The following is a 13212-nucleotide window of genomic DNA, read 5'->3' on the forward strand; positions in this document are numbered from 1 at the left end:
GATTCAAAGCCAGTTCCTTCTGGCCTCCAAGCCGTCTCTGATCAGTAACCAGTATTGGACACCTTCTGTCTGTGAAGCAGAGAGGCGTATAAATAGGGATGTGTCAGAATGGAGCTTTGCGGTGCAAAAAGCACACACACTGATCCAGAGCCCGAGGAATGGGAGGTTGAGGTGCACTGCAGACCTCAGGGGCCATTGCGGTGCACGCTGGGAGAGGTGGGTAGATGTGGCCGGGCAGAGTGGCGGTTTTGCTCAGTGAATGCCATCCGACAAGCTGCTGGGAGCGTCCCTCTCAGGTTTCGTCTCCTGGGGGAACACGTCTGTGCCAGCCCTGAGGGCTCTTCTCCAGGAGCTGCTCTGTGTTGAGTATGAGAGAGCTGAAGAGAAGGGAAGGGTCTCTTGAAGCCAGAGTGGGCAGATCTAGCCAGCGCTCAGGTTGGGGTGTTGGGGGGCGGGAGTTGGAGGAGCTCACGGCGCCGTGCCTGTCCATCCCCAGACCTCCGTGCTGGCGGTGCAGTTCATCGAGGCCATCGTGGTGTTGGTACGGCAGACATCGCACATGCGGGTGACCCGGGCACTGCGCTGCATTTTCCTGGTGGACTGTCGGTACTGCGGTGGCGTCCGGCGGTAAGGCCTGGGGGAGGAGCTGCTCAGACAGTCGCTATCATGGCCCAGCCTGGACCTCTGGGCCAGTGGAGCAGGACCCAGTGAGTCAAGTAACGATAAGATCCATCCTGCATGTGGTAGAATCTAAGCACAGTCACGTCCCGCTGCCGTTCCTCCCACACAGAGGAAGGTGGTGTTCCAGCCGAAGGTGAGGTGTCCTCACTCTGGGTCCAGGGCTCTTTCCCGTCTACCCACAGTCTTCTGGGGCTGACTTCTCTCTCCGAGCACATTATCTGCATGAATGCAGCAGCAGCGGCGGCCTAAAGCAGGCACCTTGGCAAAGTTTACGTTACTTAACAGACTGTCCTCTACCTCCCCCGATACCAGGGGACCGAACTCAAACCAGGCCATCAGCCTAGAGTTAAACTTAGTTTCGAAGACTCCGTCCAGAAGCTCTCTTGGCTGGGGTGCTGTTGATGAGAATGGACTTGCAATTCATTCTTTGTGCCCATCCTCAGAACCGGACACTAGAGTCCTGGGACTAGGTGGCTCCGAACTGTCCTCATGCTTCCCACCTCTCATGGAAGCTGACCTTTGCGCCCAAGGCCATGCACTTGGCCTTCTGCAGCTCCCTGTGTCTCTTGCGGGGCACACACCTGCTTGGGCTCTGTAGGCAGGAGGGGGCAGCTGTGTGTGCTACACCTGCCTCCGTTCTCCCCGCCACCCACTGAGTGGAAGTCATCTAGGACAACACTAAGCAGAATGTCACGAGCCAGGGCACAATGGGATTTAGTGTTCTGTGAGTCAGGCACGCCAGGCTCCCGTCTTGACAAAAGCACACCCCACTGAGGAGGCCCAGACCGCGCTCCTTGGGCCTTTCCCCGCCTGCACCTCACCACCCCCCGCCCCGGCCCTGTCTTCCTCCCCAGCAACCTCCGGCAGATCTTCCAGTCCTTGCCACCCTTCATGGACATCCTCCTGTTGCTGCTCTTCTTCATGATCATTTTCGCCATCCTCGGTGAGTTCCCTGCGCCCCAGGACCCAGGCGGTCTCCAAAAGCAATTCACAGTGGAAGAGAAATTCACTTTGACAGTTTGAGAAATTCAGAAAGGTTTTACGAATGATATGAACACCCATGGGCTCCCGCTTAGGAAACGAAGAATTAGAAATGAAATGGAAGCCTCCTTCGTATCTATTCATGATCTCGGTGCCCTACCCCCCCGAGATACTGCGTCCTAAGCTTAGCATCGCCAGGCATGTCTTATAGTTTCATGTTTCCTGAAGCAACAAGCAAATGGTATTGTTGCTTTGCATATTTAAAAAAATTATATAAATAGTTACGTAACGTGCGTGTCCCTCTCCAAGGTGCTCTTCGCTCAACATTATCTGTTTGAACTTTATCCGTGTGGATACACGGAGACGATGTTTGTTCATTTTGCACTGGAGTGTGGTGAACATGCCCGGATTTATTTCTCTGTCCTCTTGTTGGTGGCCCTTTTTCGCAATCACAAGTCACACTGCAACCAACACTCTTGTGTGTTTCCTGGTGTACACACACGGCGGTTTCTCGGCAGCGTATGGCGGACATGAAGGTCTGCACGCTTCAGCTGCACTAGATGTAAGAGCAAGGCCTCGGCCTTTCTAACCCCGAGGAGGCCTGGCCTCTTCAGACGAGGCCAGGCGTTCCCACACCCACACCCACACCCAGACACAGGGTTTGGACAGCAGAGATCTCGCAGCACCGTGAGGAAGCCCGAGGTCCCTTCTCTGGTCCTGGCATGGTGAAGACAGTGGAGCCAGCGTGCCCTGACTCTAAGGCCAGCCCCCGGCCCTTGTGACCGATCCGTCCTGAGCCATTGGCTCCCCTTCCACCTCCCCTTCACCCCAGTCCCAGTGGAACGTCCTCTGTGCTCCGAGGGGGCTGACTTCCCCCACAGACAGAGTTTCTCCCTTTTCCCACCCAGGGTTTTTAGGACTCGAAGGAGTAGCCCATTCCAAGAGGGAGGACAGGAGTGGTGTTCATGCCCAGGACCCTCGGCTGCAGGGGAGCAGTGGGGTCCTTTTGGAATCGTTACTTGGCCGTCGTGGTCTCAAAGCCAAAGGCTTGGTAAACCGGCCACCTGGATTCCACATCGAGCCTGTGGATGAGTTTTGTTTGGTCTGAAAATGTTGAGTCAGCATTTTAAAATCAGATGTTTTTTTTGTTTGTTTGTTTTTGTTTTTTACACGAAAATGCAGACTTCCAGCCTTTTTAAATAATAGACTCGATGGTGCTGGGGCCACATTTCCAAATAGCTGCATTTACCCAGTGCCCGGCAGCACCTGCTCCCTTTAGCCGGAGCCGGTGGCCTCTCGAGTGCCACCGTCCCCACCTCTCTTTGTTGCCACCCCTCAGCCCACTGCTCCCGTTTCCAGTCGTCGGTCCAATCCTTTCGATGTCTGGATTTGGGGCCTCTGCACTAACCCGCTTTTCGATCTGTTTTCCACCACCTTCTAGGTTTCTACTTGTTCTCCCCCAACCCGTCGGACCCCGTAAGTAATCGCCATGTTTCGTCCGTTTCTTCCTTTACGTGAGGCCTTTCCCCTCAGACAAGGTGGCTGGACTGACCCCCTAGCTACATTAGGAAGGGCGCCCTGCCTGGTTTCCCGTCACAGCTTATGGCCCCTGAGAGTCCCCGTCGCCCAGACTTGAGCCATTTCGTCCCTTGAGCGCCGAGGAGATCCCCTTTCCCGTCCCGAGAACGACGTTTCCAGGATCAGAGTTGGCACATGGGAACATTCTGATGGAGGAGCAGTGGAGGAGAACCGAGCTAATTGTGCAAACATGTAGTTCTCTGAGAGAAAGGTCCCAAAGTCCATTCATTGTCTGCTTCTGCCAGGAGCACAGAAGTCAGGAAGGCGGACACCTCCAGCCTCCACGTTTGCTCATCCCTCTGCCATTCCTCAGGGATTCCTGGGGAGGAGGGGGGAGGACAGGGCGCTCCAGGTGGCCCATTGCAGCCTGTGCTCCCAGGCTGGCACTAACGTGTCCTTCTGCCTCCTTTCCCGGACAGTACTTCAGCACCCTGGAGAGCAGCATCGTTAGCCTGTTCGTCCTTCTGACCACCGCCAAGTAAGTGCGGGCTCTGCTTTGGCTCCTGCCCTCTGCGAGTGCCCAGGGCTTTCTCTCCTTCTCGGCCCAGAATATTCCACCTCTCAGTGGGGGATGGGAGCAGCCTGGTGCGCTTGAAGCCCGTGGGGTGAGAGCAGGGGAAGGCGGGCTGGGGCGGGGAAGGCAGAAAGAGAGATGTCCTCAGTCAGAGAAGCTGGAGGCTGGCAGACGCGGGCCCCGCGAGTGACGCTCTGCAAACGCAGCTTCCCAGACGTGATGATGCCCTCATACTCCCGGAACCCCTGGTCCTGCGTCTTCTTCATCGTGTACCTCTCCATCGAGCTGTACTTCATCATGAACCTGGTGAGTGACCGTGCCTCCCGCCCCGCTGGAGCAGCTTTCCCAGCCCGCGCCGCACCGGGCACCGTGGCCACGGAGAAGCAGCGACTGCCGTCGGCAGGGGAAGGGGTCCCAGACTGTAGTCAGGTGTGGTGTGGCGGGCGGACACCCTGTCGGGACTTGAGCTCGCTCAGCTGGTTACCAGCGGGTAGCAGCCTCTGCGGGTGGTACCACGGCCCCTGCGGACCGTGCTGGAGTGTACGCTAAGGCTTTTCCTTCTCACAGCAGACACAACTATTAGCGCTGGCACTTAGGAAGCCTTGGCCAGGCACCATGCGAAGTGCTTTATGACGATTAAATGATTTTGCACAAAAACCCTGGAGGTCCTGGTGCGATTCTCAATTTATAGATGAGGAAACCGAGGGTCCAGACAGCTAGAGTGACTCATCTGCAGCTGCACGGCTCGAGGCGGCCAGGCGAGCTGGTCTGAGTGCAGAGCCCTGCTCTAAACCACGCCCGCCGTCCTGCTGCATCCACGTGCCGGAACGTCTTGTGTATTTCCACCCCTTTTATCGCTTCCATCAGAAAATCCAATACAGGACACACTCCGTTAAGGAGAACGTGAAGCCCCATGCATGCTGGGGATTTGGAGGTGTTCTGAGGCTTGGCTGGCTGCCAGGAATGTTCCTGCTGTCAGCTGAGATGAGGCCATGAGACGGTGCTGAGATCACATGTCAGTGTCGGAATTATCAGGGAGAGGCTCTTACTAAGTCTTGCATTCTTGTACCAGTTATAGAAATGGAACACGTTTTCTCTGGAGTAGACATGTGAGATCTCTTAAGAATTTGAAGTCTTCAAAAGGAAAATATTTTCTTTTTTCATTCTTCAAAACCCAAAAGAAACAGCTCTTTAGCCACATTACAGTTCTTATACATTGTTATTAGATTAGGATCATAACAAAAGATGATGTGTAATCGATTTGTTTTAATTTGAAATGTATTTCGAGCCGTGCAAATCCAACTGCAGCCTGCCGGCCAAGGCCAGTCCACTGCCTGCGTTTGTAAATAAAGTTTTATTGGCACACAGCCACGCCCATTTGTTTACGCACCCCCTGGGGCTGATTTCCTGCTACAGCTGGAGGGTCGGGCAGTTTCAACAGACCATCTGGCTTTCAGAGCCGGAAATAGTTGCTATCAGGCTGTTTACAGAAAAAAGTTTACTGGTCCTCCCTCGATTTAACGGGAAAATAATGGAGGCCCATTCGAAGGGGTGGAAAGGACAAGAGAGTTTCCCTCCAAATCTATGTCTTTCTTCTCAAAATATTTTGAAAGAGAAAGCGCTTCCAAAAAGGCTTCTTTGAGAACCTGCTCCTGCCCGCCCGTCGCCCTCAGATGATGTAGACTGTGCTGTTAATGCATCGACTTTGGTATCAGCTGGTTCCAGAAGGCTGTACCCTTGCAGGCAGGCCTCGTCATTTCCCTGATTTTGGGGGCCGCACATGGAGCTGTGACTTGCTGGGACAGGGAACAAGGGGACTGGGGAAAAGGCATCCCATGTTGCAATGTTCCTTCCTGTTCTGAGGCTGGGAGGCTCAGGACGGACTCAGCCTCCCCTGCCATTGTGCTGAGCTGAATCGGGCGTAGGACCTAGCATGTTCTTTCTTCGCTGTTTTTTTTTCCTTACAAAACTGCTCAGCTGAGAACAAGCTGTAGGTGGAGAGAAGAAGAACCCAGGGGAAAATGTAATACGATGTCTTCACGTATCTGAAGGGAGAAAATTCACAGGTGGCAATGAATGGCCTTTCTCTGCAGGGGCAGATGGGAGGGTCTCCCCAAACTCCTCTCTGGAGTGTGTGGGAGAGCGTCCTCGAGAGCAGAGGACATACTCACTGACTTTTTGAGGTCCCGCCATGCAGGAGAGACAAGGTCTCTGTGTTCTTCCCTCACAGCTTCTGGCCGTGGTGTTCGACACCTTCAACGACATCGAGAAACGCAAGTTCAAGTCTTTGCTGTTGCACAAGCGAACCGCCATCCAGCATGCCTACCGCCTGCTCATCAGCCAGCGGGTAGGGAGGAGTGGGGGCTGGGCTAGCAGAGCTTGGTTCCTGCTCCCCGTCCCTTGCCCTGGGCAGCCCCTAAGCAGGGTAGGAGTGGCAGCTTTAGAAAGCGGGAGTCATGCCTTTGCGGAGAAAAAGAAAGAGTGGGGTGCCCTGGGGTCTCGTGCTCTGCTGGGCACCCCGAGTGGCTGCCCCCAAGGGGAGGGGGCATCCTGGGCTCTGTCTTTTCCCACGATGACACTGCCATCCTCCCTCTCTCCCCAGAGGCCTGCCGGCATCTCCTACAGGCAGTTCGAAGGCCTGATGCGCTTCTACAAGCCCCGGATGAGTGCCGGGGAGCGCTACCTTACTTTCAAGGCCCTGAATCAGAGCAACACACCTCTGCTCAGGTAAGAGCACAGGCCAGGTAGGGGCGGTGTGGCCCTTCTTCTGAGGCACCCATGGGAGGGAGCTGGGCCTGAGAGGGTACGGGGGCTGGGGGCAGGGACAGACACCCAAACAGCCTTGTTAGATAGAGCCTTTAGTTTTCTTCAAGATTCTTGTATATGTGGAATGTGTTTGTCAGGATTCTTTCTGCAAGTGACTGAAGTCCAGCCCAAATCCAATTCAAGCTGGCTTGACAAAAAAGGAACGTATTGGTCTATAAATGGACTGGCCCGGCTGGCCACTCTCGAGCCATGAGTGAGGTGGGGCAGTTGCATGAGATCCATGGAAGGGATATACACACACACACGCGCACAGCCTCCGAGAACTGGCCCTGAGACCTCGATGGGCTGTCTCGGTCTCCTGGTCTGCTGATGACCAGAGCCCTTCTTTTCGATTTGGAAAGAAGCAGGTCAGCTGTAGAGACGAGAGGGAGCGAGTCTGTTTGGGCTGAACTCTTAGTCTTAATCGTTCCATTAGTAAGTCCCCATCCGTACAAGAGTTATAGTTGTCAGGGGGAGCGAAGCTGTCACTCAGTGTAGACCAAGTGGATTAAGTATTCATAGCACCTCGAGGAAAGAGATCAAAATGGCTGCAGGTCAGGGTCCCCTGGGCACCGATGTGCTGGGCCTCCCAGATGTCTTCTCCATCCCTCCCGCCCTGACCCCTTAAAGGTGACCACAGGCAGGTGAGTGACGGTACTGAAGCTCAGTGGGAGCATTCTGATTTTTTTGCCTTTTCATGTTGCTATGACAGCCTGAAGGACTTTTATGACATCTACGAAGTCGCCGCCTTGAAATGGAAGGTGAGTGTTCATTCAAGACCAGAGAGGGAGCAGGCAGTCGGCCCCGTGAGTGTTGGGGATGGGGGGTGGGGCCGAGAGGCACCTGAGGTCCAGCTCTTCCCAGCTGGAACAGCTCAGCTCTGGGCACTGCAGGGACGCCAGGTAGCCCTGTTCCCCACCTCTGCCCATTCACGTGCAGTGTAGTGTCTCAGTCAAGAGCACAGAATCTCAGACCTCATTTGTCACCATGTGACGTTAGGCTAGTTATCAAACTTTTCCTGAGCTTGTCTCTCCTGGGAAATGGGCTGACAATAATCCCGACCTACAGAGTTATTTTCAAGATCACGTAAAAAGGATGCACGTGCCTGGCCCATTTTGATGCTCGGTGCACATCGGCCAGCTTTGTTCTTGCTCGGATCCCTGAATGTTCACCTTGTTCCCCAAGGTGGCCGGGCAAGCAGGGAAGGGAAGCGGCGCCCTGGCCCTCGGGCCCGTGTTCCGGTCATTGGCCCTAACACCCTCTCTCCCATGGCCCTGTTTCCTGGTCAGGCAAAGAGAAATAAGGAGCATTGGTTCGATGAGCTTCCCAGGACAGCGTTCCTCATCTTCAAAGGTAAGGTTCAGCTGAAAATGGTGCCTTGGTGGCTGGGGACAGATGGAAGTTTCCAGAGACCACAGACAGACAAGCCCTGGAAGAGCATGCTCAGGGTGTGTGTGTGTGTGTGTGTGTGTGTGTGTGTGTGTGTGTGTGTAAGAGACAGCGTGATTACCCCAGCAGGGAAATAAGTGTTAGATTAGGAAGGAAATCAGTAACGTAAAAACCCAACCAAAAGACATTCGCGGGATACTCATTCAGCAAAGAAAATTTACAAAGTCAGATAATGAGACGGCAATGAGAATCCCCCACGCAGGGATAACCACTGTTAATTTTCTAATGTGTTTCCTTCTGTGGGTTGTTTTTCTGCGCGTTTGAAAAGCAGTCGTGGAATTACATTACATATTCTGTTCTGAACCTGCCTGTTATTTTGTATTTTGCCCATTCTCCTGTGGCAGGACGTATAGCTAGTGGATACGTATAAATTCATAGCATAAATTCAAAATTTTAAAATCAAGGAGCCCATATTATTTACTCTTCATTTAATACCAGTTCTGAAGTTCCACGTGGGGGTGTGGTTGGCTCACAGGGAGCTTCTCATGCAAAAAGCCCGAAGCCTGGGTCTGCGCCACGGACCAGAGTAAAGACGGTGTGTGCTGTCCTGTGATTTCTTCCACAGCTAGGGCTTGGGGCACGGCTGTCGTTCCATATTCTTTAGGCGGTTTTCCATTCCACTGGGATGATAGTCAAGTGGATGAGTAAGTCGTCTCAGGCTGAGGCCAGCAGTCATTTAGGTTTTGGCAGTGGTCAACAAAGCTTTGTTCTGCTCTGTCCCGGCTCCAGGTGGCCCAGGCTCTCCGCAGAGCGGTCATTCAGCACAGTCTTGTCTGGGCATCTGAGTGTCAGTCTTAGAACAGGCCCCTCCTTTCTCACTCCGGGGCATAAAAACACTGGTCGCTGCCATGCGTGAAGTACGTAGTAGGGGCGTGTGTGCTTCCGTATGAAAATTTCAATGCCGACGTTTCTTCTCTTCCGCTAGGAATTAATATCCTCGTGAAGTCCAAAGCCTTCCAGTATTTCATGTGTAAGTGCAAAATATCACAGCCCTGGGCCCCTCCCCTCCTGAGTCTCTGACTGTTCTAGAAGCTGGAGAGGCGAGAGATTTCGTCCCGCAGTCATAGTCTTGACTTTTTTATTATAGAAAATTCCAAGCATGTATAAACGTGGAGAGATTATAACGAGCATCCATGTTCCTGTCACCCAGCTTCAACGATTATCATCCGATGGCCAATCTGCCTTGTCTGTCTACACCCTCACTCCGGCTCGTTATCCCCTCTCTAGACCTGGATTGTTGGGAAATGGATTCCAGAACTACATGCAGTGTGTGATTGGCAGATATATCATTTAAGTGTGTTTTAATCTGTAGGTTTTTCTTCCATCCCTTTTTCTCCCTCTTGCAATATCTATGTAGTTGAAGAAACGGGATTATTTGTCCTTCAGTCTTGGTTTGGCATGTCCTCTGTTACTTAGTCCCTGTAATTCGATAGTTCTGTCGGAACTGTGTTGTCCAATGTGGCAGCCACGAGCCACATGGGGCTATTTGAGTTGAAGCTAATGAAAATTAAAAATTCAGTTCCCCAGTCACAGTAGCCACATTTCGAGTACTCAGCCACAGAGAGCTAGTGATTACCAATGGGGTGGCACCGATGAGGACATTCTCATTGTCACGGACAGTTCTCTCAGACAGTACTAATCTAGAGGCTTGATTGGAGTCGGTCAGTCTTTCTAAGGAGCTCTGTCTCCACTAGTGGAAAATGGTGTTTAGAGACCAAAATCTGAGATGCCGGAGGTGCTTATAGCTTGGAGTTGGTTACCATTTCTTGGGCTTTCCATGGACAGAGGAAAGATTTTTTTTTAATAAAATATATTGCTTATCTTGACCGTCCTAATTCAGATTCAGGACTACAGGGATTTTACCCAGCCTTTCATATCTAGATTCCCAGGTTTAAAATCCTGGTTTCCAGCAACACTGACACTGAGTCAGATTCAGGACTACAGGGGTTTTACCCAGCCTCATCACCCTTTCATATCTAGATTCCCAGGCTTAAAATCCTGGTTTCCAGCAACACTGACACTGAGACTCATCCGCTTCATCCCACAGCACACACAACAGTCTCCGAAAAACAGCACCAACACCACCCCGACAATGTCATTACCAGGAGCACCACTCCAGGGGTTAGAGCCAGAACCCTGTGTTTTAAGGGCACCTGGGATAGTTAGTTCCTCTCCCTGTGGGTATGTCAGCAACTGGGTACGCATTCAGGTGTCCTTATTTCATTTTGTTTTGGAGTCTTAGGGCTTGCTTTTTCCATTGAATTTTCGTTTTATAATTATGTAAAATGTGTCCGTGGTTCCAAGTCGGATCTACAAAATGAAGTATTTCATTTACATACTGTCACCTCTCCCAGTGGGAAACGTTGATTACGGTTCACCCTTGCCTTTTTTAAAAACTCTAAGTAGATGAATACATACTGGGCCTGTATTCAACTCTAAGATGAATACATACGCACATCTCCCTGTCTTAAACGATAGTGTACTTTACATACGCACATCTCCCTGTCTTAAACGATAGTGTACTTTACACACTTTTTTTTCCACCTTGCTTTTTTTTCAGTTCACAATACTTCCCGGAGACGCCGCCGGAGTGATTCTATAGAGATGGTCCTCATTTTTTTTTTATAGCCGAAGTACACCTTTTCATGGCCATGTCATAGTTTGTGCAGCCGGCCCCCTATTGATCACGTAGGTGGTTTCCAGGTCTTTGTGATCACACGCAGTTCTTCGGTGAATGGCTCTCGGTGCATGCCTGCGCTGTGCTTTTCCTGGAGTCTCTCTGGGACGGCTAGGTGAAAGGTCAAGTGCGTGTGCAACCTTGCTGACGAGGCAGTCATTTTAGAGTCAGACATCTCTAGGGAAAAGCAAACGCTCTCAAGACGCAAACCCTTTGTATATCGCCCATCTTTTAACCAACTTGAAATAATCTGTAGGTGTTACCGAAACATCTTCATCGATAGCCCTATGGCGTGACGTAGAGGGTGTTTTAAAACATCCGTAGCTGTTTCTCAGTGAATCCACTGGTCATTTAGCTCATGTAGTAAAAGCAGTCAGCGGAGAGAAGCCACCTATCATGTGGGCATGTGAAGCGGCCCTGCTCCCTTCTCTGCCCAGAAATGAACCGGGGCCTGCAGGTGTGACCTACACATTTCCATGCCCACCTGTGCTTTCTCTGTCTACCATGGACCTGTCTATTGCAGACTTGGTGGTGGCAGTCAACGGGCTCTGGGTCCTCGTGGAGACTTTCATGCTGAAAGGTAAGCCCGGCTCGGGGCTTGGCCCCATCCTGTGGGCGCACCTGACCCGCCTCTCGAGCTGCTGCCTCTCTGTCTTACAGGTGGGAACTTCTTCTCCAAGCACGTGCCCTGGAGTTATCTCGTCTTTCTGACTAGTAAGTCTGACGTGGCTTTGCTGACCAGCTCGTCTTAAGCACTGGCTTTCATTTGATTTCGGACCTCGTGGCTCTTCTCTAAAGCAGGACAGCTTAACAAGAAGGGAGCAGAAATTGAGTTTTATTCCATCCCACCCCCGTCCCGCCTTAACACTCTTCCACGGTTCTCCGCGGTCCCAAAGATCACGTCCCCATCCTGGGGTGCTCACGTCGCCCAGCCGCACAGGGCCCCTTCGGCCTTCTCTTCGGCCTCATCTCTGGCCTGTACGCCACCTGCGCCCCCGTCCGCAGCCCTCCTGATCCCAATGCCCCGCGTCCTTTCCTGCCTCAGGGCCTTTGCACGGGCTGTTTCCTCTGCCTGGTGCCCTTGTCCCCCTGCCACGCTGCCTGACATTGTCCCTCCTCCTCTTACGTCTCCACGTCCCCGAGCTCTCTGCCCCATCGTTACCCATTCTCAGCCTCGCATCCCGTCTAGACGCTAAGCCCTGCTGGAGCAGGCGCAGTGCCGTGAGCTTCGCTTGCGCACGCCCAGCACACGCGGCACAATGCTTGGCACAGGAAATAGTTGTCAGATGAGCAGACGGATGGCCGGGCCATTCCCAGAGAGGGGGAGGGCGTGTGCGGCACAATGCTTGGCACAGAAGAGGGGCAGGAAATAGTTGTCAGATGAGCAGACAGATGGCCGGGCCATTCCCAGAGAGGGGGAGGGCGTGCCTCTCTCCTTAGCAAGGCGCCCCGATTGACTAGCATCTGGGCTTGGCCCTCTCCTGGAGCCTGCATTGTCACAGGGTTTCATGGGATGACGTGGCTGGCTGGAGGGTACGCGGCCTGCAGGGGAGGCTGGAGACCTCAGAAGGATCTCCGAGAGGAAGCTGAGCCAGGCCCAGTGTGGGAGCCAGTGGTGGGGGCTGCTGCTAACCGCCTGTCCCCCGTTCACAGTCTACGGGGTGGAGCTGTTCCTGAAGGTCGCCGGCCTGGGCCCCGTTGAATACCTGTCCTCCGGATGGAATCTGTAAGTGGGGAGCACATTTCTTAGCCACGTCTGAGGCTGACGAAAGCCGCTGGCCTCCCTGAGCTTCCCACAGCACACACGCCACGTCCGCATGTGCAGAAGGAAGGTGTGAGGCCGGGTCACGGCCTCTGTCTCCTGGTTCTGTTCTGCCTCTGGCTCTGGCACTTCCTGGAGTCAGGCTCTTGTCTTACTCTCCCTGGCCCCGCTGCCCGTCCCTCCTGCACACGGCCTGAGGGTCCTCCGACTGGCCGGCCCTTCCTGAGTCATTTCATCCCCACACCATCCCCGACAACCAAGCTCTTTCCCCCAAAACCCACGTTGCCCACAGAGAAGGAGGTCCCACCACCTCCCCTGGGCAACAGCAAGCCGGTGGCTGTGAGAGACCCGAGTGGCCCTTTCCCCTGTTCCACTGAGATTTCAGGAGGTCAGGTGCCACCCGTTCAAGTTAACTCACCCATGAAATCCGGCTGCACTCACGAGGTCTTGGGTCCTGAGACAAAGTGAGTTAATAAATAGAGAAGAGTGCGGGCCGGACAGCCAACCACACGCGTGCTGTTCCGGGGTCTCCTGCAGATCCAGAGAGGAGAGGGAACCCCACCGGGTGACCCGCCCCTCCCCGCCGTGGGTCGGGGGTCGCCGGCGTCTGCGACTAGAAAGTGCAGGACCTTCGGGGGGGTGGAGGGTGGGGCGGCACTGGGCATTTCTAACCCCGAGGGGTGTGCTGTGGTGGCGCCTGGCCACGTCAGCCTCGGACCCCGGCTGCATCCCAGCCGGGCGGCCGCGGCCTCTGCCGGGCACGCT

General features: G+C 53.6%; 1 protein-coding gene across 1 annotated transcript in view; it reads left to right on the forward strand.

Annotated features, from left to right (window-relative positions):
* Positions 1-13212, forward strand: part of TPCN1 (two pore segment channel 1) — a 52019-nt gene that overhangs the window by 27948 nt on the left and 10859 nt on the right. The window contains exons 6-18 of the mRNA XM_015586778.2: positions 497-627; positions 1536-1624; positions 3104-3138; positions 3660-3718; positions 3961-4060; positions 5985-6101; positions 6357-6481; positions 7272-7320; positions 7849-7912; positions 8934-8978; positions 11209-11265; positions 11346-11399; positions 12339-12411. Coding sequence (XP_015442264.1) covers positions 497-627; positions 1536-1624; positions 3104-3138; positions 3660-3718; positions 3961-4060; positions 5985-6101; positions 6357-6481; positions 7272-7320; positions 7849-7912; positions 8934-8978; positions 11209-11265; positions 11346-11399; positions 12339-12411 — 998 coding nt within the window. The remainder of the gene's footprint in view (positions 1-496; positions 628-1535; positions 1625-3103; positions 3139-3659; positions 3719-3960; positions 4061-5984; positions 6102-6356; positions 6482-7271; positions 7321-7848; positions 7913-8933; positions 8979-11208; positions 11266-11345; positions 11400-12338; positions 12412-13212) is intronic.

This window comes from Pteropus alecto, unplaced genomic scaffold (assembly GCF_000325575.1).
Source record: "Pteropus alecto unplaced genomic scaffold, ASM32557v1 scaffold113, whole genome shotgun sequence".
NCBI classification, from domain to species: Eukaryota; Metazoa; Chordata; class Mammalia; order Chiroptera; family Pteropodidae; genus Pteropus; species Pteropus alecto.